This window comes from Scardinius erythrophthalmus (assembly GCF_964197995.2).
Source record: "Scardinius erythrophthalmus genome assembly, chromosome: 22".
NCBI lineage: Eukaryota > Metazoa > Chordata > Actinopteri > Cypriniformes > Leuciscidae > Scardinius > Scardinius erythrophthalmus.
The window spans coordinates 23,298,964-23,318,661 of NC_138242.1; the positions used below are offsets into that span (position 1 = coordinate 23,298,964).

A 19,698-nucleotide genomic window follows, 5' to 3' on the forward strand; every position below is an offset into this window, starting at 1 on the left:
TTGGATTCTTCGGAAATAACGCCCTTTTCAGTGAGCTTTGTTCGTCACGGCGGACATCATGCCAACCGATCACCGGCTGAGGTAAGAGTCTCATTATCCTAAGTTACATGTGAACGATATTTTATATTACATTTGTGTTAAGTTTACAGTTTTCAAGCTAACGTTAGCATTCTTAAATGATGTTCAGTTAACAGGCGAGAGCAGGAGGGTGTTTCAATCAGCAGCAATCAGTGTTTTCAAAACACTGAAAATGTAGCATGCGTCTTAACATTTTCCATCTGTTTTAAGAAAGATCAGTTGAACCCACATCTCAAAAGACCTAAAACGAGCTTTCGTAGACATGTTGTATATCAAAGTCCGTTTAATTGTGTATAAAATCTTCGTTAATACGCGATAGTATCTGTCAGTAAATCACTCTTAAATGGCGGGACATTTTGAAACACCATCTGGAAGCTGAAAACTCTTAAGTTATCTTAAAAAATATCCTTGGTTTTAATTATAGTAAAATTATAGTAACCACGTTTTTGACGGATTTTATTACCATTTTTAATAACCACAGTTATACTACAAATAGGCCTACCATGTTTGTTTGTTTGTTTTTTTCTTTGTGGTTAAATCATAGTTAATTTTCGTAAGGGTTAACGTGGCTATCAAGACCGTTAAGAAAACGAATTCAGTAAATAGGCCTACTGTACTTGATGATACAGGAAAGCACATGAGACTAGAATATGAACACAACATGATAAATTGCATATTCTGGCTGCATCTGCTTGCCAACACGTAACGTTAGCTATAGAATGCATACATTTGCATATTAGGCTTATAAAATAAAAGTTGATAGAATGTTTGTGTTCTGATGAAGAAATGCACTTATCTACATTTTGGATGACCTGAGGTCATCATAGTAGCCTTTTTCATAGGATACTTTTGATCATTGGTTATGAAAATTGCATTGATCCAGATGAACAGAAAGTTAACTACACCCCTAACTTAACTTAGGTGTCTCAGCTCAAAACTCCACTGTTAGCCTTTCCTGCTCAGCTTCCAGATCATAGTCAGTTGAGGTTTTGCAGTGGAACATATTCTTACATGTGTAAATGTAATACTGAGTTGTTAAAAAAAAAATATATATATATTTTTTTTTGTGTGTGATTTCAGGTCAAGTGGAAAGCAGAATGATCATGGCATGGCAAACAAGGTATGGGAAGAAGTAATTTAAAATATTGTAATGGCCGAGTCTTCTGATTCCATATGATTGCACTAAAAGTGGCAGAAAATGTAATTTGTTTTATACTGTATATTTTCCCATGTGAATATTCATTTGATCCTTGTGAGGCCACTGGAGCTGTACAAGGTTTGGTTTTACTACAGTAAGACCACGATTGTGTTAGATTCCACACATTTTTTTTTTGGTAGTGTAACTAGGCTCTGTCATTTAGAAACATGACTTTTCCTATCACTTAATGACACATATCTCTACCTTTCATTCCAGCCAGAGGATCTGACGGTTATCTCAGCCTACCTGATGGACAATTCTTGCTGGATGAATGACCTTCACCTTCAACTCAACCTTGCCAAGACAGAACTGCTTATGGTTTCAGCCAAACCATCCTTGCAGTGTGATCCTGCTGATTTGCCTTCTACAACATCAGAAAGATCCGGCCCTTCCTATCGGAGCCACACAACTCCTTGTCTAAGCTCTTGTTCTATCCAGACTGGACTATTGTAATGCTCTCCTGGCAGGCCTTCCAGCATCAGTCAAACCTCTGCAACTGATCCAGATGCTGCAGCAAGACCTAAACTCACTGCTTCAGATCTATGTGTCTCCAGAAGCTTGTGTTCTGCAAGTGAACGGCGCCTTGTGGTGCCATCATCCCAAAGAGACACAAAATCACTTTCACTGGCCTTTCCCTGGACTGATCCCTGCTGGTGGGATGACCTGCCCAACTCAACACATTTTCAAGAAACTGCTAAAGATCCATCTTTTCATAAACACTTGACCCAATAATACTAAATCTTTGTTTTAATAAAAAAAAAGAAAAATTGTGTACTGTGCTACACTAACTGGGACTTGTCACTGCACTTGTTGCTTCTATTGTTCTCTTAATTTTAAGTCACTTTGGATAAAATGTAATTGTAAATGTTTGAAATAAGTTATATTAGAGTATAAAGGCATACAGCAATTGTCTTTTAATGTGGATATTTTTACATGTTCTAAATTATATACTAAGCTTGTATTTCCTATCATTCACGTATCTTGATGTTCAGTGTTTAATGAGTAATACTGTAAATGTGCAGGTATTCCGTACTTGTACGTTAGTTAATTTAACAGAAATTGACTGTACATTTGCTATTATTAAGTACTTAATTAGAGATTGGTCAAAGTTGTGAAACTGGATCTGCAAAAATTAAAACTGTAAATATACAAACTTTGTATTTGAATGTATGTACTTATTACATTTTTATACATATATTCATAGTTATTTTACACAGAAAAACTATATATTAAAAGATAATTACTGTAGATAGACAGAGCATTATTATAAAATAACTTTATAAAACCCTAAATTTACAGTTTAACCTTAAAGTTAAATGTTCTTTTTATGTAATTTGACATAATTTATCCGTTTTTCCACGGTTTAATAAAACATTATTAACAGTAATGTACTGTAATTTAATTCATTTTGACCATAAAGTCAATTCTGTATTTTTACGGTTTTTGTCTGTAATTTTGTGAAATGGTTATTTGCTGTAATTTAACAGAACCCGTCTGGAAACTTTGCTGCCAGAGATTTACCGTTTTTTTACGGGATTTTTTTTTACAGTGTACTGTGTCTCAGTATCGTTCCTCTTAAGTCGTTAGTGTTTTGTTGTAGAAGTTTGTTAGTGCTCTTTTTACAGCCAATGGCAGAGAGTACTACAGCCACAGAGTACTACTGTGTCTCAGTATCGTTCCTCTTAAGTCGTTAGTGTTTTGTTGTAGAAGTTTGTTAGTGCTCTGTTTACTGCCATTGGCTCTGTCTTGTTTCCCTGTTCCAGTCCTGGTCCAGTTCTGTCCAAGTCCTGTCCAGCAAGCAGCCCTGTTCTGAGCCTGAGATACCTGAGTGGCCGTGCACAGACCTTTTGAGGGGCATGTGCTGAAACTGAAAAAGGGCACCCCCCTCCCTTTTTTTATATCAAAATTATTTAGTAAGCCTACATAAAAGGAAGAAATGGTCACGTCTTCATGACAAATTCAATAACACAAAATAATAGTCTCAAAAGCTTTAGATTTATTCACGATTAATAACAACCATAATAATAATATAGATAATATAGATAAACAGGGTTTTAAGGGCCTCTTAACCTAAATACAACAGCAACCTTCTGTTGCTCTTGTGTACTCCCTCTTTTTTAAATTGCATTTATAGAAATATATGTCAAAAATACCTGACTCATACATAAACATGTTAACCAAATAATACAAATTAGCTTACAAAACCAAACAGAATAGCTAAAAAATTCTATTTTTTTTATTGAACTTTATGCACTTTTTTATGAACTTTGCAGAGAATATATATATATATATATATATATATATATAGAGAGAGAGAGAGAGAGAGAGAGAGAGAGAGAGAGAGAGAGAGAGAGTTCAGATGCAAAAGCCTCTAAGTGCCATCTGAAAATTTCTTCTAGAATGATAATTTTTATCAAGCTCGTATATTTAAGTTCAGTAATTTCACTTAAATGACAATTAATAGCTCATTTTCATTGCCATTTAAGTGAAATTACTGAACTTAAATATATGAGCTTGATAAAAATGATCATTCTAGAAGAAATTTTCAGATGGCACTTAGAGGCTTTTGCATCTGAACTCTTCATATTCTCTTTTTTAGCTATTCTGTTTGATTTTATAAGCTAATTTGTATTATTTGGTTACCATGATTATGTATGACATTGAGAAGAGGGGAAGGTAGAGCAATGAGTAAAGTATTTTTGACAAACTATTTTGAAATATAATTTGAGTAATTATGTCCAAATCAATTCCAGATTATAAGAAACTATAGCCATACCTTCCAACATGTATCCGCCTACCTGGCAAAAATTTGATACTGTGCTGTGGAGGACAAGGGATGTTGGTCTCTTGAAGGTCTCTTATTCACTAAAAATATTTCACAATATTACTGTTTTTGCTTTATTTTGAATCAAATAAATGAAGCCTTGGAATGAATTACATCATGAATTACATTCTGCATGATACAATATAAAGATTTCACAGTGATCTTCTGTAATGTTTTTTTATTTTATTTTTAGTTACTACTACAACATTACTGTAGTAAAACCATGTTTTACTACATTTTATACATGTGAGGATGAGCGGAGAGTATAGAATAATATAGATAAAAAATTAGCTAGATAGCGAATACATGCATATTAACAGCCTTGAATTAACTATAATTGAATATTATTACCATAACATGATTATTCTAAATGTTAATAAATTAAGTGTATCAGCAATCATAAATCAAAGAAGAAATTTCTTAGAAATATGTTACCTAGGTGATGAGGATCGCTTTGTGTAAGTTCCAGTACGAAACAGCGCGGGGGCGCACCTGTTATGATTTTCCGATGGTAAAAACAAATTATATGTTGTTGTATTACTTATCAATATATAGTTTTTGACCAGCGAATGTGTGCAAATGTGCATTTTTTTGTCCGTCGTTAAAACGGCGCAGGCGGTATCACATTACATTTTCATCAACAGGTTACAAACTAGTTTGTTTTTTCTGTTGTAAAATACATTTGGCCAAAATCGCATTTTATAAAAGATGAAATACTACTGTATGCACAGGATATTTAAGTTATTTGCGTTAGGCTATGTATTGGCTATGACTAGATGGCAAATGCTAGCCTAGACCTCTCTCTCAGGCGACGTCCCACATGTCTCAGTCAGTGAGTCATCAAATAAATAAAATATATGCCTTTATAGACATAATGTTTAGTAGCCTAGTACTTATTCAGACAACAAGATATTTATTTACCCTTCGCAAAACTTCGTTCAGCTGCTGTCTACTGTGCGGCTGCTTGTGGAACTTCAGTTGATTCAGTGAATATAGAGGAGGCGGAGTTATCAGCTTACTGACAGCTTGAGGATCGAATAAGATTTACACAAGCTCGGTTTAAGAACTTTCATTGGCTAAATATTTGTAAAACAGACAGACAGACAGACGTAAAGGATGACCAATAGCATTGATTTAAAAAATAATAATAAAAAAAAAAAACACCACTAAAAAAAGGGCACTTCGGAGAGTGAGGGCAAAAAGGGCATGTGCTCTGCACAGGTTGAGCCCTACCTGTGCACGTGCCTGTGTCAAGCTGTAAGAAGTCAAGCTGTAAGAAGTTCCTGTCTGGCTTTAGCTGGTTACCTCTGGTCTCACTCTGATCTGCCATATCTTCACTCCAGCCTACGGATACCTCATTACATCTGCTGCTCTGCTGTTGGCATTGTCTCATCTACCTATTGTTTGGATTGCTACCTTCTCCTACCTCGTCGTGTCATCTGTTTATCAATAAAGCTGTTAATTGTCATCCTGCATTTGAGTTCTCCTTCACAGATCCATAACATTCTGATTGTGCTCAGATCAAAAATAGAAAAAAATAATTACTGGATTAGACATATTTTAATTTTGATTTTTAATTTTTAATTTAACACCTTTTAAACAGATCAAGTACTATTGTGGTAACAGATTACAGCCATTTTAATAAAGGTGTGAATAGCAATCATGCCTCATTCGCTTACAGTCCGACTTTTTAACTTTATTCCTTTTTTATTATTATTATTTATTCGGGACACACACATACACACCTATGGTTTAAGGAGGTCTGCGCGGGACTGTTTTTTTTTTTTTTTTTTTTGTCCCGCTCCCACGCGGTTCTATTCAGCAACCGCTTAAAATACACTCGATGTTCACCCGCTTTATTTCCCGACCTGACGGGTCCACAAAATTTAGATCTCGTTTCCATAATCTCACATTCAAATGTCTCTAAAAGAAAGTCTCGGAAAGAAGGAGATTAAGTAGCCTATAATAATTATAAATGCTATACAAAAATTGTGTTCGTGTCAATATAAATATTATGCTATTTTAACATTATACTGTCAGCAGAGAAAAAAAAATGCCACAGAAAAAAAATTATGAAATATAAATAACAAATTATAGGACAAAGCCTATCACTCAAATTTCTAAGCAACATAAACGAAAATCATATTGCCCTACTGACAAATGAAGTAGGCTATTTTCTGTCGAACTATTTCAAACATCCTTGCAAAAAAAGAATGTTGTTGACTGACAATGGTTTCAGTACCAAACAGCTCCTCGGAGCTGGTGTACATGCGGTCAGAATGAAGTGCGGATACGCTGTCAAAAGATGTCGGGAGTTGGCTATTGTTAGTCAGACCGCCCGCTCCGTCCAAAGTACTCCAGAGTTCTGACCGCTGCCGTCTTTTGACGCGCGAATGAACACAAAGTGATAAAGCTATAACTAGACGCGGCAGGCGCGAATTTGACGCGCTATTCGCGTCCGGTGGTATACTTAAAAATGTAATCCCGCGCCGCATTATTCCATATGGGCGTTTCACACAGTATGCGGCTGGTGAAATCGCCGCGCGACTGCGGCTTTTCTCAAGTAGTGGAAGAGTTTTGTGCAGCATTTAGGACTTCCAAAATGTTCCGGCGGGCCGCCAGTGGTCGTTCCCTGCGATAAGGGCTCCCCCTCCCTACAAAAGCCAGTTTAACCACTGCATATACTTAATTATTAGCAAAATGAATAAAAATATGAATACACTTACACTACATATATGTCATATGTCATATATATATATATAAACAAAATGTGTAATTTATATATATTTTTACACAGCAATTACCAAATGCATTCTTTATACAAACTTCTGATGCATACAAAAAGAGACTCAAAACAATATAATTGTCGCTTCTTTTAATAACACAAACTTTTCGAAAAATACATGTTTGCACAAAGTCTGCTTAAGTATAGAAATTGTTTTCACTATTTGGTAACAAAGAGACAAAAACAAAAATGGGGTATACAAAACTTAACATTCTTATACAGGTTGACATCTATTTGGTACAATTAACCAGGAAACCGCTTACATGGGTCATCTTAATAGAATAGGTTGACATTTACAATCACAGCGCATGTGGTTTAAAATAAAGCCACTGACACAGGTAAACTTAGTTCAAAAGTATCTTCAATACCAAGAGCATCTACATCAAAATTCCTTCACGGGTGTTCTTGTGCATCAGTTAGCTCTTATGCAATTCATTGGAAAACAGTAAACAAGAGAACACAGCACGGTCACAAGGGTAAAAGGGAGAGCCGAACAAATCCTTTAATGGCATTCAACAGAGAAAACATGTATGCACACACACACACACGTATATATAAAAATAAAGATCTGAGAGACACATCATCTTTACCTCGTGACATTTCCCTTTACCCCACAACAACTTGCTGTTTTATCTCTTGCCCCTCTTGTTTCCCGCTGGTGGTTTTTTGAGCTGTAGCAGTGGCCCACCTGCCCCAAATCCAGGAGTTTGTGTGTTGGAAACGCCAAAGGTCAACCCAGCCGATGCATTGATGCCTGGGTTACTGAAGTTGAAGCCCGATGTGTTAGATGTTCCAAACCCTGATAAAGAAATAGAGTTTAAAATGAGAGTGGAGAAAAAGACGAGCATTATTGGGCATTTAAGCAAGCCACATGACAGCAGTTAAATAAACCATGCAAATTTTACATTTCAGTTTCTCTGATATGCAGTGCTTGCCCTTAAGCAGCATGATGTTAATGCATTCTGGGGGAAAAGGGAGATTAGATTTAAGGGGTAGCTGTTGGTAATGGTTAGTGTTGATGAAAGCGGGGAAGAGGGAGGAGGGTGCTAACAAACACACCTGCGCTCAGGCTCCCTCCAGATGGCTTGCTAGAGGAAAACCCGAACGACAAACCTCCTGTTGCGCCCCCAAACCCAGGGCCGCTACCAAACGCTGCCGAGAGACAGAGGGGGGGCATTTAGGCGTTACGACTACATATACACCAGAGATAACCTCGCAGTCATAGGGCAGGGGAATGGGGGCTAGGAATGAATGATGAGTTATATATGAGATTAACTAAAAAAAATCATGAAGGAAAAACATGGTGAAGGAAATGTGAAAAATACAAGTTTCTCTTTGCATTATTACGACAAAACAAGAGTCCTGATTTGTTCCACATCCTTGAAGGAATTGTCCACTCAGTAACACATTTTTTTTATTTATTCAAAGTAAATTAAAACCCGTTTTTGCAATAAAACACTATAGACATCATGCTTGCATATCAAGATTTGTCTAAATGACTTGTGCACTATATTCAACACTTTCAGAAGTTTTTTTTTTTAAGAATTTAAGAATCTTTCCCTCTAATGATTTATTAGTTTAATACAATTTGTGAACTGAACACACCATCTCTCACTAAAAGAACTAGCTCTTAAGACCAATTTGTTCATAATTCAGACTCATGCATTGCCTCAATAATGACCCAGTCAAAGCAATTCTTGAGATTACAGAAAACTGGAGGGGAAGATTATCAGTGAACAACTTTACACAAAGTAATTGTATAACTTCAGAAGACTTAAGATCCTTGCACACAGAGTCAGAAATTGTCGTACATCAAAAAATAAATACCTCACGTTGTGTCAATCAGGTCCATCATAAAAAAATTTGGACCGGGTTCTACTTTTTTGCGTTTTCCGCATCCATAGCAAGCATTTTGAAAGGTGTTTTGTCAATTCTGAGCCACCGAATGACAAATACGAAAAAACGCACACGAAAATTTCAGACTTTGTGCAAGGACCTTAAATACAGTGCATGGACCATATTTATGTTGCTTTATGCAGTATTTTGTATTATTTTGGATCTTAACAGCATGCTCACTATGAACTGTCATTGTATGACAAAGGCCTGCATGTAGATTTCTCAAAATATCTCTTTTTTATCATATAGGTTCAGTGTAGCATGAGGGTGAATAAACAATAAGGATTTTCATTTTGGGGTGAATTATCCCTTTAAGATTGAATGAGAGTGAAAGACTTGTGAAGAGTGTATAGATGGAAAGGGAGAGGAGAGGTATATTACAGGAAGTACCTCCGAGGCTTGATGAGCCCATGCTAGTGCCAATACCCGAGGAAAATGGAGTGCCAAAACTGGCCCCCAAGGGCGCCTGAGGTCCTGGGACAAAGAAAGAGAGCAGAGGAACTTACTCTCATGCACTCTCATATAGCAGATCCATATTATCAATGAGCAAAAAAATTGATCACAGCCTTGTGAGAGAAAAACATGCTTTGAAAGCATCTTTTGGACACAGTCCTTATTGAAAGGAAGTGGCACAGTGTGGTTTTTAATTAACAAATAAGAGCTACACAAAAGCATCATCTGAATTACTGTTCTTTATGATGAAGCAAATGCAAACTACAATATCAAAAAATAGGCGCTACTGGTTGCAATTTCAATCTTTTTTTTTTTCAATTTACGCACTAATCCGCTTCTAGTTTAGTTTTTACTTACCTTGGAGCAACACTTGTGTTCTTATTTTGATGGATTAACTAAATCACTTATTCCTAAACTACATCTGCTGAACCTGCTGCTACTTAATGCATAAAATGTGCTCCTGTCTCGTTTCCTTTTAGCTGGTTTAAATTTGATTAAATTTTTAATTTAGAGATGTGATAAATCAGCATCTCAAATGCAGTCTTTTTATCCAATTCATTGAGAAATATCAATGATTTATCAGTCAAAAAGAAACAAAGACAAGGGCTTTTTTTTAATAAAAAAACTGATTTATTGTCAATTCAAATTACATTAAACATGACAGACAATTGAGGACAAACTGATTCCTAGTAGTAGCTATGGCATTAACACTGTTCAAAACGATTAAAGCCAACCTGTGCCAAAAATGCATTTCAAACAATGGTTAGGACTAAATGCTGTATCCAAAAGGCACACAATATGTATCATATGTTATCAACAAGCATAATCAAAACAAAAAAATAAAGAAATCGAATAAGTTAGATTATAGAATTCACTATGATACTATTTGTAAACAACCAAAATAATAAGCCCCATATTTGTTCCAAGGAATGGAAACGAATACCGAGATTCAGACATGTCTATAAACAGACATCCTGTGTAAGAGCTTTGATAAGGTACCAACACACAAAAGCCACAACTTCCTAAAAGCGTTTTTTTAAAACCATGACATGCAGTAAGATCATTTGTTTGTATAGTAGATTGGCGATTAAAAGCAAAAGAAAGCCTGTAAGATCTGAGATTCACAATGGCCTGTAGAGGACGTCTATAGGCGGACTATCTGATCTGATTCTCACATCTTTCCCACAAATTGGAAAGTGTCGCTTTAGCAAAAGTTATTTGAAACGGTGTTAGAAAAGGCATTACCACCTCTACTATTACTCAGACCTTAAAGTTATGACTGCCATGGTAGAGAAAGATGGATTTAAGCATGAAATAGCAGCTTTGAGCCACCGAAAGGCTGAGAATCACAAAAACGGCAGTTCTGAATACTGAAGTTTGGCACAATCCTTCACCGTGGACCCTCAACAGTCCCATAAAGCAGCAAGTTCACTCAAACTGAAGGCTTGAACATTGTAGCCCTTAAATAAAGTGAGACCATGCACTGTAAAGTAATCACTTGACTTAACTTAGAGGAAAACAGCTGCCTTAAAATTATAAAGTAAATAAAATTCATGAGTAATTGAAAAAAATTTTTTCAATCACTCATGTAGTTTATTTAATTTTAAGGCAACTGGTTTCCTCGCTTTTTTAAGTTAAGTCAAATGATCACTTTTTACAGTATGAACACCCACTAGTGTTTGTGTATGAATTTCATCTTTATCAGACTTTACTGCAGTGTCTTATAGCCATTTATGATTGGGCTGATTCTATAAGGAAATGCCAATAATTATCTCTCACAACTGGTGCTGTGTGTATATACACTGTGCAACTAAATAAGCCATGCCATTGGTTTAGCGGTTAGCGCACTACATATTTACAGCTAATATAATATGCAAAATCACCCACAACAGCCTAGACTTTCTTAGGCACGAAGGCAACGTCCATTTTCAAAAAAACAACATTTGTATTACTGTTAAAAATTGATATATTGGGAAACTGACAAAATGTGAATGAGGAACAGTCAAGTTTTCGGTCAAATGATTTTGGTTAATGGATCACACTGATAAAGCCCTTTTGTCGACTTATTTCTAGTAAAATCACAAATAATAAATGTCTGTAACTTGATTCTTCTCTATAGACTGAGAACCCAGATTCTGTGACATTGGAAGTGGAACATCTCTCACACCTCCAACCTGCTATTATTGCCAGCAAGTCTCCATGGAAACCACAAATGCAACCATGGTTACAAACGGATGGAGGGTATCACCAAACCAAAGGAAACTTCAATCAAGAACAAAATACACAAATTGTGTCATATTCACTGAGCTGTCGAATGAAATACAGTAAATTACCTTAATGCACCTCCGAGTCAGTAGCTTACACACTCCCTTCATACATATCTACACATGCATATGCAAAGCAAACCTCACAGAAATCCAGTTAATTCAAATCATCACAACCACAAAAAAAGTGAATGTATATATTTGGGAATAAAACAGCCTGACATCACTAAACCAAACAAGAACCTAATTGCTGTTCTGACAGATCAAGACGTTCCAATGCACGTTTTCTGTATTTAAACTGATCGATCGCAGATGAGATGTGGAAGCTCAAGCAAAAAGCTTACCTTTAAAACTATTAATTATGAACATTATTCAAGAAGAGATTTGTATGCAGCTAACAAAATGCATGTTAGCAGTAGAATGTCACCAAATGAGAAAAATATGGAAAGAACTAAATGTGTTCCTGTCCTGAGGTACGACTATCTCTTTCCTGCATAGCATGTTCATTTTTAACAGAATTATACTGCTTTTATCTGTATATTGCCATCTAAAAACAACATATTGCTCAGAAAGCCTCAGCTGTTGTGTTGGCAGAAAAGTGTATGTTGGCACTTCAAAATATCAACTTTCACATCTTCCATGGAATATAGGTTTAGTCGATGATTATTATAAAAGTGTTTCAATCCGTGCGTAGCGGGTATGAGTCTACTCTACAAAGAGTTTGGCTACTTTGTGTAGTGTGGCTACATTAGTGCTGTTGGAATATCAGATTTCAAATCTGATGACGTTCGGTGCCACTCGTCCCACCAAAACACAAACAGACCACCTCAAGATGGCAAACCCCCTTCTAAACCTTTACTTGATTTGGAATGTGCCCATTTGACCATGGTTAAAACTTATGGGCTGTATCAAAATAGCATTTGATGCTACTGGTTTACATCTTGTTTTTTTTTTTTCTTGATAGAGGAAAAGAGATAAAAAGAAAAAACGGAAGTGGGCAAAAATCTCACATCACTAGTTGGCACACGAAGAGTCACATGATGTATGTTAAAAGAACCCTGATGCATGTTAAAAGAACCCTGTTGCTCCATATCTCCAAGAGAGACAGTTTAAAAATATATAAAATAAAAACAGACATGGCACTGACTGAATTTACGGTTTATTCTTGAATTCTTTTGTCTGCTCTGCCTTTCTCCGACATTTCCCCCCTCCCTCGTTTTTCTATTCATCCCTTCCCTCGTCATTCTATCAGTCTAGAGGTCAAGATGTCTAGAACTTGAAGGCGGTCAGACCTGGAGCCGGCTGCTGCTGCTGAGTGAGAGTGGCAGCCATGGCAACGGCTGCTGCGTTGGGAACGCTGCCGAAGGGGGCAGGGCCTGTGGTGACGTGCGGAGAGCTCTGCCATTTCTTGCCGGCAACACGCTTCGACTCGAACACGTCAGAGGAGTCATCGAGGAAGGCTCGTCTGTAGCCCAGGTACTGATGTTTGAGAGTCTAAAGAGAACAAGAGAAAATACTTTTTTAAACACAATAATTCTGCTTTAATTCGATCATGAAATCTATATGTATTGATAAATTACTGTGCTTAATGCATTTTATTCTAAAGAATGTGTATAATAGACAACCATTCAAAAGTTTGGGGTCAAAGATGTTTTTGAAAAGTAAAATACCTTTTAGCATTAAAATTATCAAATGACAGTAAAAACATTTATGATATAAAATATTAATATTTCAAATAAATTAAGTACTTCCTATTTACCAGACTCCTCAAAAAATGTATCACTAGCTACGTTTACATGCACACCCTTTGTTTCAGTCAGAATAAATTCATTTTGATTGATGAATCCGAACGAAGTGTTTACATGAATGTTAAAGTGATCGGATTGATGTGCGCGTTTATATGTCACAAGCTTCAAATCAGAATTAACTTTTTTTGAAGTGCACACAGCATGAATATATAGAGTTTCCCGCTGTTTGCACATACTATTCTTCTAAATTGCTTATTTTCTTTGTTTTAAAGAGCAAACTTGATATTTATCTATTTAATGTCCTAATTAGGAGACGACGACGAGCACATGAAGCTTTGTGTCGTGCTGCTTATATTAATCAAGCAGTAAAAGCAGACATTCCCGAGCTCAAAACAAAGCGTCTGTGAATGAAACTTGTTCCGAAACAAGGACTGGCGGGGTGTTGTCCTGCTCTACTTCACAGACGATGAGTGGAAGGAAATTTTTTTAGAATGACAATTCATTCAACAACAGCTTGTTTACATGTCCTCTCGATCGGATTAGATAATGTTTAAACCACCCCTAACAATCCGAATGAAATATATTAATCGTATATGGCCATTTCATTCAGATTGACGTGGTTACATGTGACTTTTTTTATTCCGACTGTGCTACTAGTCCGACTACAATCAGAAAATTTCACAATATTACTGTTTTCCCCCCTGGAATTTTAATCAAACAAAAGCAGCCTTGGTGAACAGACTTTCAAAAACATGAAACAAATCTTAGTGACCTCAAACTTTTGAACAGTACTGTGTGTGTATATTTAAATGAAATATTTATATATATTTTTTAACTATTAAATTATCCCATATAAGAAACTTACCTTAACATTCTCATGAACTGCATGTAACTGTGCAGCAAGTGCAACAAACGTCTGGTAGAGTCTCTGCATGGCCAAGGACAAATCTACATGATAGATGACATCATAAAGTCACTAGGATACAAGATCTACGTTTCTATCATGTGAATCAGGGCAGTGTTTTATTTAGTTGACCGATAGCATAGTGCAGATTAAGACCTTGAGGTGTGATGTGGGAGCCACTGCTCTGGGTGGTCAGATGATTCTCGAGTTCTTCAATCTGCTGACGGTACTGCTGTAACTGCACCTCAAATTGCTCCACCAGAGACCGGAAATAACTGGAGGGAGAGATGGACAGCACATTGGTGGACAATTAATAGTAGCAACTTTTACTGCTATCAATGGTCTTCAGCAGTAGAAGCACACATTCACTCACTCAGACGGTGCTGTGTTTTCATGTTGGAGTCCAGGAGGGGTCTTCTGGGTGCGAAGTGCAATATCAGCATTCTTCAATTCCTAGATGAAGAAAAAGATAGATTACAAGATTGAACAATGCTTAGCTGAACTGTTTGCAATGGTCTAAAGGATATTTGTCTAACCTGAGAAGTTTCCAACTTCAGCTTGTCTATGGAGAGCGAATTTCTCTGCAGCCCGCTGGCACAGACAGAGAGGAGCTGTCTGAGCGTCTTGATGTCCTCCTGCACTTTGAGAATGGCTTTAGAGGACATTCTGCTGATCTCTTCCTGGACTTGTTTCTGTTCCTTGACAAACTTCCTGAGAAACAACAGATATTAAAGTTTGCATGAAACAGAAGTTGTGATTAGGGCTGCACAATATTGGAAAAAACTGACATTGCGATATTTTGTTTTTCTGTGATATATTGTGATATGAAAGTTTCACCAGAGGAACAGCTCTCTTTGGAAATAATTAATCATTCTAGACTGATTTGGGTTGGTTTTGTAGGGGAGTGAATCAGCATAGATAAATAAGATATAATTAAACAAATTACAAGCACACATAAATACAATAGGACAAAGATTCAAATGGAAAAATACTACTACATAGTCTTTACTGCATAAATTAAATATAATCAGTTAGGGCTGCTCGATTATGGCAAAAATGATAATCACGATTATTTTTGGCCAATATTGAAATCACAATTATTTAACACGATAATTGTTGGGCTATATGATCCAAGTCTTATTTCACGATATGAGTACATTTTAAATATCAGTGAAATTTCACAGTTATCGATACTTCAGCAAAAACTAATACTAGGTTAACTAATGTCAAAAACGTCATCAGAGAAGAGAAGTCATGCAGGTAGGAAGGGGTAATTTTGATTAAAGATTAGGAGGGCACATGAATTAAAAATAAATGATGTGCACGGATAAATCATTTAAAATAAACACTGCAATATTTCATTAAAAAATAGGAGTTGTTAACTTTGATTTCATCATGACTTTAAGCAACAGATCAACTTGCAATCAACCCAAAAAGTGGTGAACTCACTGAAAGTTATCCACATCTTGACAGATCGGACCAGGGAGGTTTTCCTCTTTGAGGGCTTTACTGTCCCTGTAGAGATAAACAGCAGGGTAAGGACAATAATATAATACCCTATGATGAGTCAAAAGGTCATTGTGGTGTGGTTCTTACTCCGGTCTGGTGCTGGATAACTTGTCAGTATTCTTTTCAGAGGAGGTGCTGAAGTCCACTCCACCCAGGCCGAGACTGGGTGCTGCGACAGAAGTGGCTGCGACAGAGGAAGAGACTAAACCACCCAGACTCAGAGCGCCACCTAATGTAGACTGTCCCAACCCTGAAACACATATTAAATAAGTAAGAGAGCAAAAATACTAGTTTAAACTGAATGTAACATGATCACAGAGCGAAAAAAGACTGACCTGTCAAGGTAGGGTTGGAAAAGAGACTGGAACTAAAGGAAAAACCCGGGGCAGGTGCAGATGAAGTGGTGGTTCCTCCTCCCAAATTAAGGGAGAAGCCAGTGGAGCTGGTCTGGGGTGCTGTGGAGGTGAGGACGGAGCCCAGAGTCAGACCTGTGCCTGGAGGTGCAGAGGTGGTGGTGGTCAGTGAGAATGGTGCAGCAGAGGCCGCCGGCTTGCCGAAACCCAGGCTGAACCCAGTGGATCCAGCAGTAGAGGTGGTAAGACTCCCTAAGGACAGGCAAAAACAAAAAGTGGAAATGAGTAAAGCATGACTGACAGACTAAACCGGTGGTTCTCAAACAGGGGGGCTCAGCAAATGTCCAAGGGGCTTTAAGATGATTTAAATTCAGACAAAAGTAGAAATAAAATAAGTTAATACAACTAAAAATCAAGATATTTCTTATTTATACTCTCCCTTCAACAATATGTTTTTTTCTTTGAAGAACCAGAGTTCAAACAGTCTTGGAAAACCAGGATGTATGAGGTAGCCTATTTTTAAAATGCCCCTATAATGTGTTTTAGCACATTGACTTCAGTTAGTGTGTAATGTTGCTGTTTGAGCATAAAAAAAAGATCTGCAAGGTTCCAAAACTCAAAGTCCACTACAAAGGGAGATAGGGTGATTCATTCAACCTTTAGGTCTAAATCACATCCTGTTATTAAAGTACATAAATCTTCCTTGGTGTTAGAAACTGGAAACACATACACACATTCAGGCTTGAAATAGGGAAGACTAGATATTTATTTAACAGAATGTTAAATATTTTATTTAACAGTTTTAACTAAACTGCATCAATGAGTAATCAGCAATTTCAGTCTCACTTCCTGTAACAAAACTATCTACTAGGTATGCCCAAGCTCTACAATATTTTATCAGGTGGAAATAGTGAGTTTGTTTGTTTTTTTACCGTCATGCCAGCTTCTATGGATATTTTTATAGTGAGAAATTTTTATTTTTGCTAAAAACTCAAAATATATTTGGTTTAAATGTCAAAAATTTATTAAAAAGAGTTAACTGAAACTAACAATCCAATAAAACATGCTTCAGTTATAAAGAGTTTAGAAATAGTGAGTAAAAAATAGATATTATGTTTTAAATATGAATTATATTTTATAAAAAATAATATTGCTGTTGACAATTTGGGGGGCAGCATTGAAGTCAAAAAGGTTGAGATCCACTTGAATAAAGTGATATAGAAATGATTAAATCTCTTCTGCTTACCTAAAGTAAGGCCAGTAGTGGAAGGAGCAGCCCCTAAAAGTGTTAAAAAGATGGTGAATTAACAAAGAATTAACAATGCAATGGTATTTATAATTAAGCTACCAAATAAAACAATGTTAAGTAAATCAGTGTTTATGTCATAAGAGCAGCCAGGAACCTGAGGCAGGTGTGTTAAAGGAGAATCCAGTTGTTGGTTTCTGTGCAAATACACTGGACCCAAATCCCAGTGTGGAGGTGGTACTAGTTGCGGCCGGTGCGGAGGACGGCGTGCCAAAACCTCCGAGTGTGAATCCACCCGTGCCTGCAGCCGGTGTGCTGGAAAAGGATATATCAGACATTTAAAATATTTGAATTTCAAATATTACCTAATGATATTAAATATATACCTGCAGCTTAAAGCCATAGATCACTCAAAACGTGCATGTATAAATATATGTGTGTATATATATATACACACACACACACATATATATATATATATATATATATATATATATATATGTGTGTGTGTGTGTGTGTGTGTGTGTGTGTGTGTGTGTGTGTGTGTGTGTGTGTGTGTGTGTGTGTGTGTGTGTGTATTTCAGATGGCATTTAGAGGCTTTTGCATCTGAACTCTTCATATATATATATATATATATATATATATATATATATATATAGAGAGAGAGAGAGAGAGAGAGAGAGAGAGAGAGAGAGAGAGAGAGAGAGAGAGAGAGAGAGAGAGAGAGAGAGAGAGAGAGAGAGAGAGAGAGAGAGATGTGTGTGTGTGTGTGTGGCATATATATTCTTCTAAATCTGTTGATGAACACAAAAGGAGACAGGCTAAATAACTCAAGTTGACATTATGCCTAACATCAACTATAGAGGCTGACAATGACAGAATCTGATTACAGACCTTTGCTATTTTTTGTATTGTAAACATTTAAAGAATACATTTTGGGAACCATTTAGGAAATACACTTTTTTGTACGCCAGTGGAACCAATTCTTAATTGTGAGCTTGCATTGTAAACAGCAAATTGTAATTGACCAGCCAATTCAAGTTAATGTGTTCATGTTTACACAGTTAGTTGAGGATAACTCATTTAAACTGAACACAACGTTGAAAGCTGACATGATCATACCTGGTCGCAGCTCCAAATGAGAAGCCCCCGGTGGCGCTGGACCCGAGGGTACTTGTGCCGAAGTTAAAGCTGGACATTCTGGACTTAAATTCCCAAAACTTGACAATCAAATCAAGAGGGTCCGACCTCGTGGAGGCCCTAAACACACTACCTAGGACATACGCAGCATAATAAAGGCAACTAGCACAAAATTCTGAAGCGTATGGAGAATATATAAATAAAAGACTCTAAACAAGGCGGCCAAGGCCTACTTTGTTGTTTTTTAAAACGAGTAACGTTATGAGTTTCTAAATATTGAAAACGTTGCTGCTCTGTGTTTCCGCGCAAAAGCTCCTCTCTTCTTCTGTTTCTTTCGTTTTGCGGTAAAGTTCAAGCATTATTTGCTGCGCCGTATTGCCCCCTACTGGCTTGGAGAGTCCATGCAGGTGCGTTTTAAATGCTGTGTGATTATGTGTTGAATGAACTCTATCTAGGACTTTCTGTCCACCTTTACAGGCATATTTACTTCAGCAAATATCAGAATACTTTTTAGCCTTGATGATATTTTAGTGGTGTTGCATTCGCTAATGAATCTCTTAAATGAATCTAGTGCAAGAATTATGATTACCATACACAAATAGCACACCAGATCATGCAATAAATAAATAAATAAATAAATAAATAATAATTCAAATATACACAACATCTAATAAAAATAAATGAAACAATAAATCTGCTTTGTTGCTGATGGTGAGGGGAAAAAAATATGGTTAAAGAATAATTTGAGTGAATACTTCAGCGATTCACCCAAATGTGACGATCGCTAACCTTTTTAATGAAAGGATTGAAATAAAAAAATCGAGTCAAATGGATAAATTATTTGGATAGATAAAATGGAGGGAATTCTGAATCTAATGCAAGGAATTTAAAACTGGGATCCAACGTGGTCTTTGGAAAAGTTTAGAAAGAAAAAAGTATAAAAACTAACTAGCTAAATAAAAAATTAAACAAACAAACAAACAAATAAATCAATAAATAAATTAGGGCTGTCAAAAGATTAATCGCGATTAATCGCATCCAAAATAAAAGTTTGTGTTTAAATAATATATGTGTGTGTACTGTGTATAATTAAATTTGTATATATAAATACACACACATGCTTGTATATATTTAAGAAAAATTTGTAATTTTTATATAAAAAAATTATATTTATATATAATATAAATTATATATAAATATATACAGTATATGTATGCAAATATTTCTTAAATATATACATGCATGTGTGTGTATTTATATATACAAAATAATTATACACAGTACACACACATATATTAT

The 19,698-nt window shown here is 36.2% G+C and overlaps 1 protein-coding gene across 3 annotated transcripts; it reads right to left on the bottom strand.

Annotated features, from left to right (window-relative positions):
* Positions 1-6,904: 6,904 nt before the first annotated feature.
* On the bottom strand, positions 6,905-18,791 carry nup58 (nucleoporin 58). 3 transcript variants are annotated; one of them, XM_081352925.1, is made up of 14 exons: positions 18,382-18,745; positions 17,416-17,573; positions 17,259-17,291; positions 15,995-16,264; positions 15,747-15,909; positions 15,600-15,665; positions 14,687-14,861; positions 14,524-14,603; positions 14,307-14,425; positions 14,112-14,194; positions 12,791-12,992; positions 9,172-9,255; positions 7,945-8,037; positions 6,962-7,684 (listed from the first exon to the last, which is right to left on the bottom strand). In XM_081352925.1, the coding sequence occupies exons 1-14, from the start codon at positions 18,456-18,458 to the stop codon at positions 7,515-7,517; spliced, it is 1,773 nt and encodes a 590-aa protein (XP_081209051.1). In that variant the 5' UTR covers positions 18,459-18,745; the 3' UTR covers positions 6,962-7,514. The 3 variants fall into 3 exon arrangements, with proteins under 3 accessions (XP_081209052.1, XP_081209051.1, XP_081209053.1); XM_081352926.1 differs by lacking the exon at positions 7,945-8,037 and having other exon boundaries at positions 6,905-7,684; positions 18,382-18,791; XM_081352927.1 differs by lacking the exons at positions 7,945-8,037; positions 9,172-9,255.
* Positions 18,792-19,698: the final 907 nt, after the last annotated feature.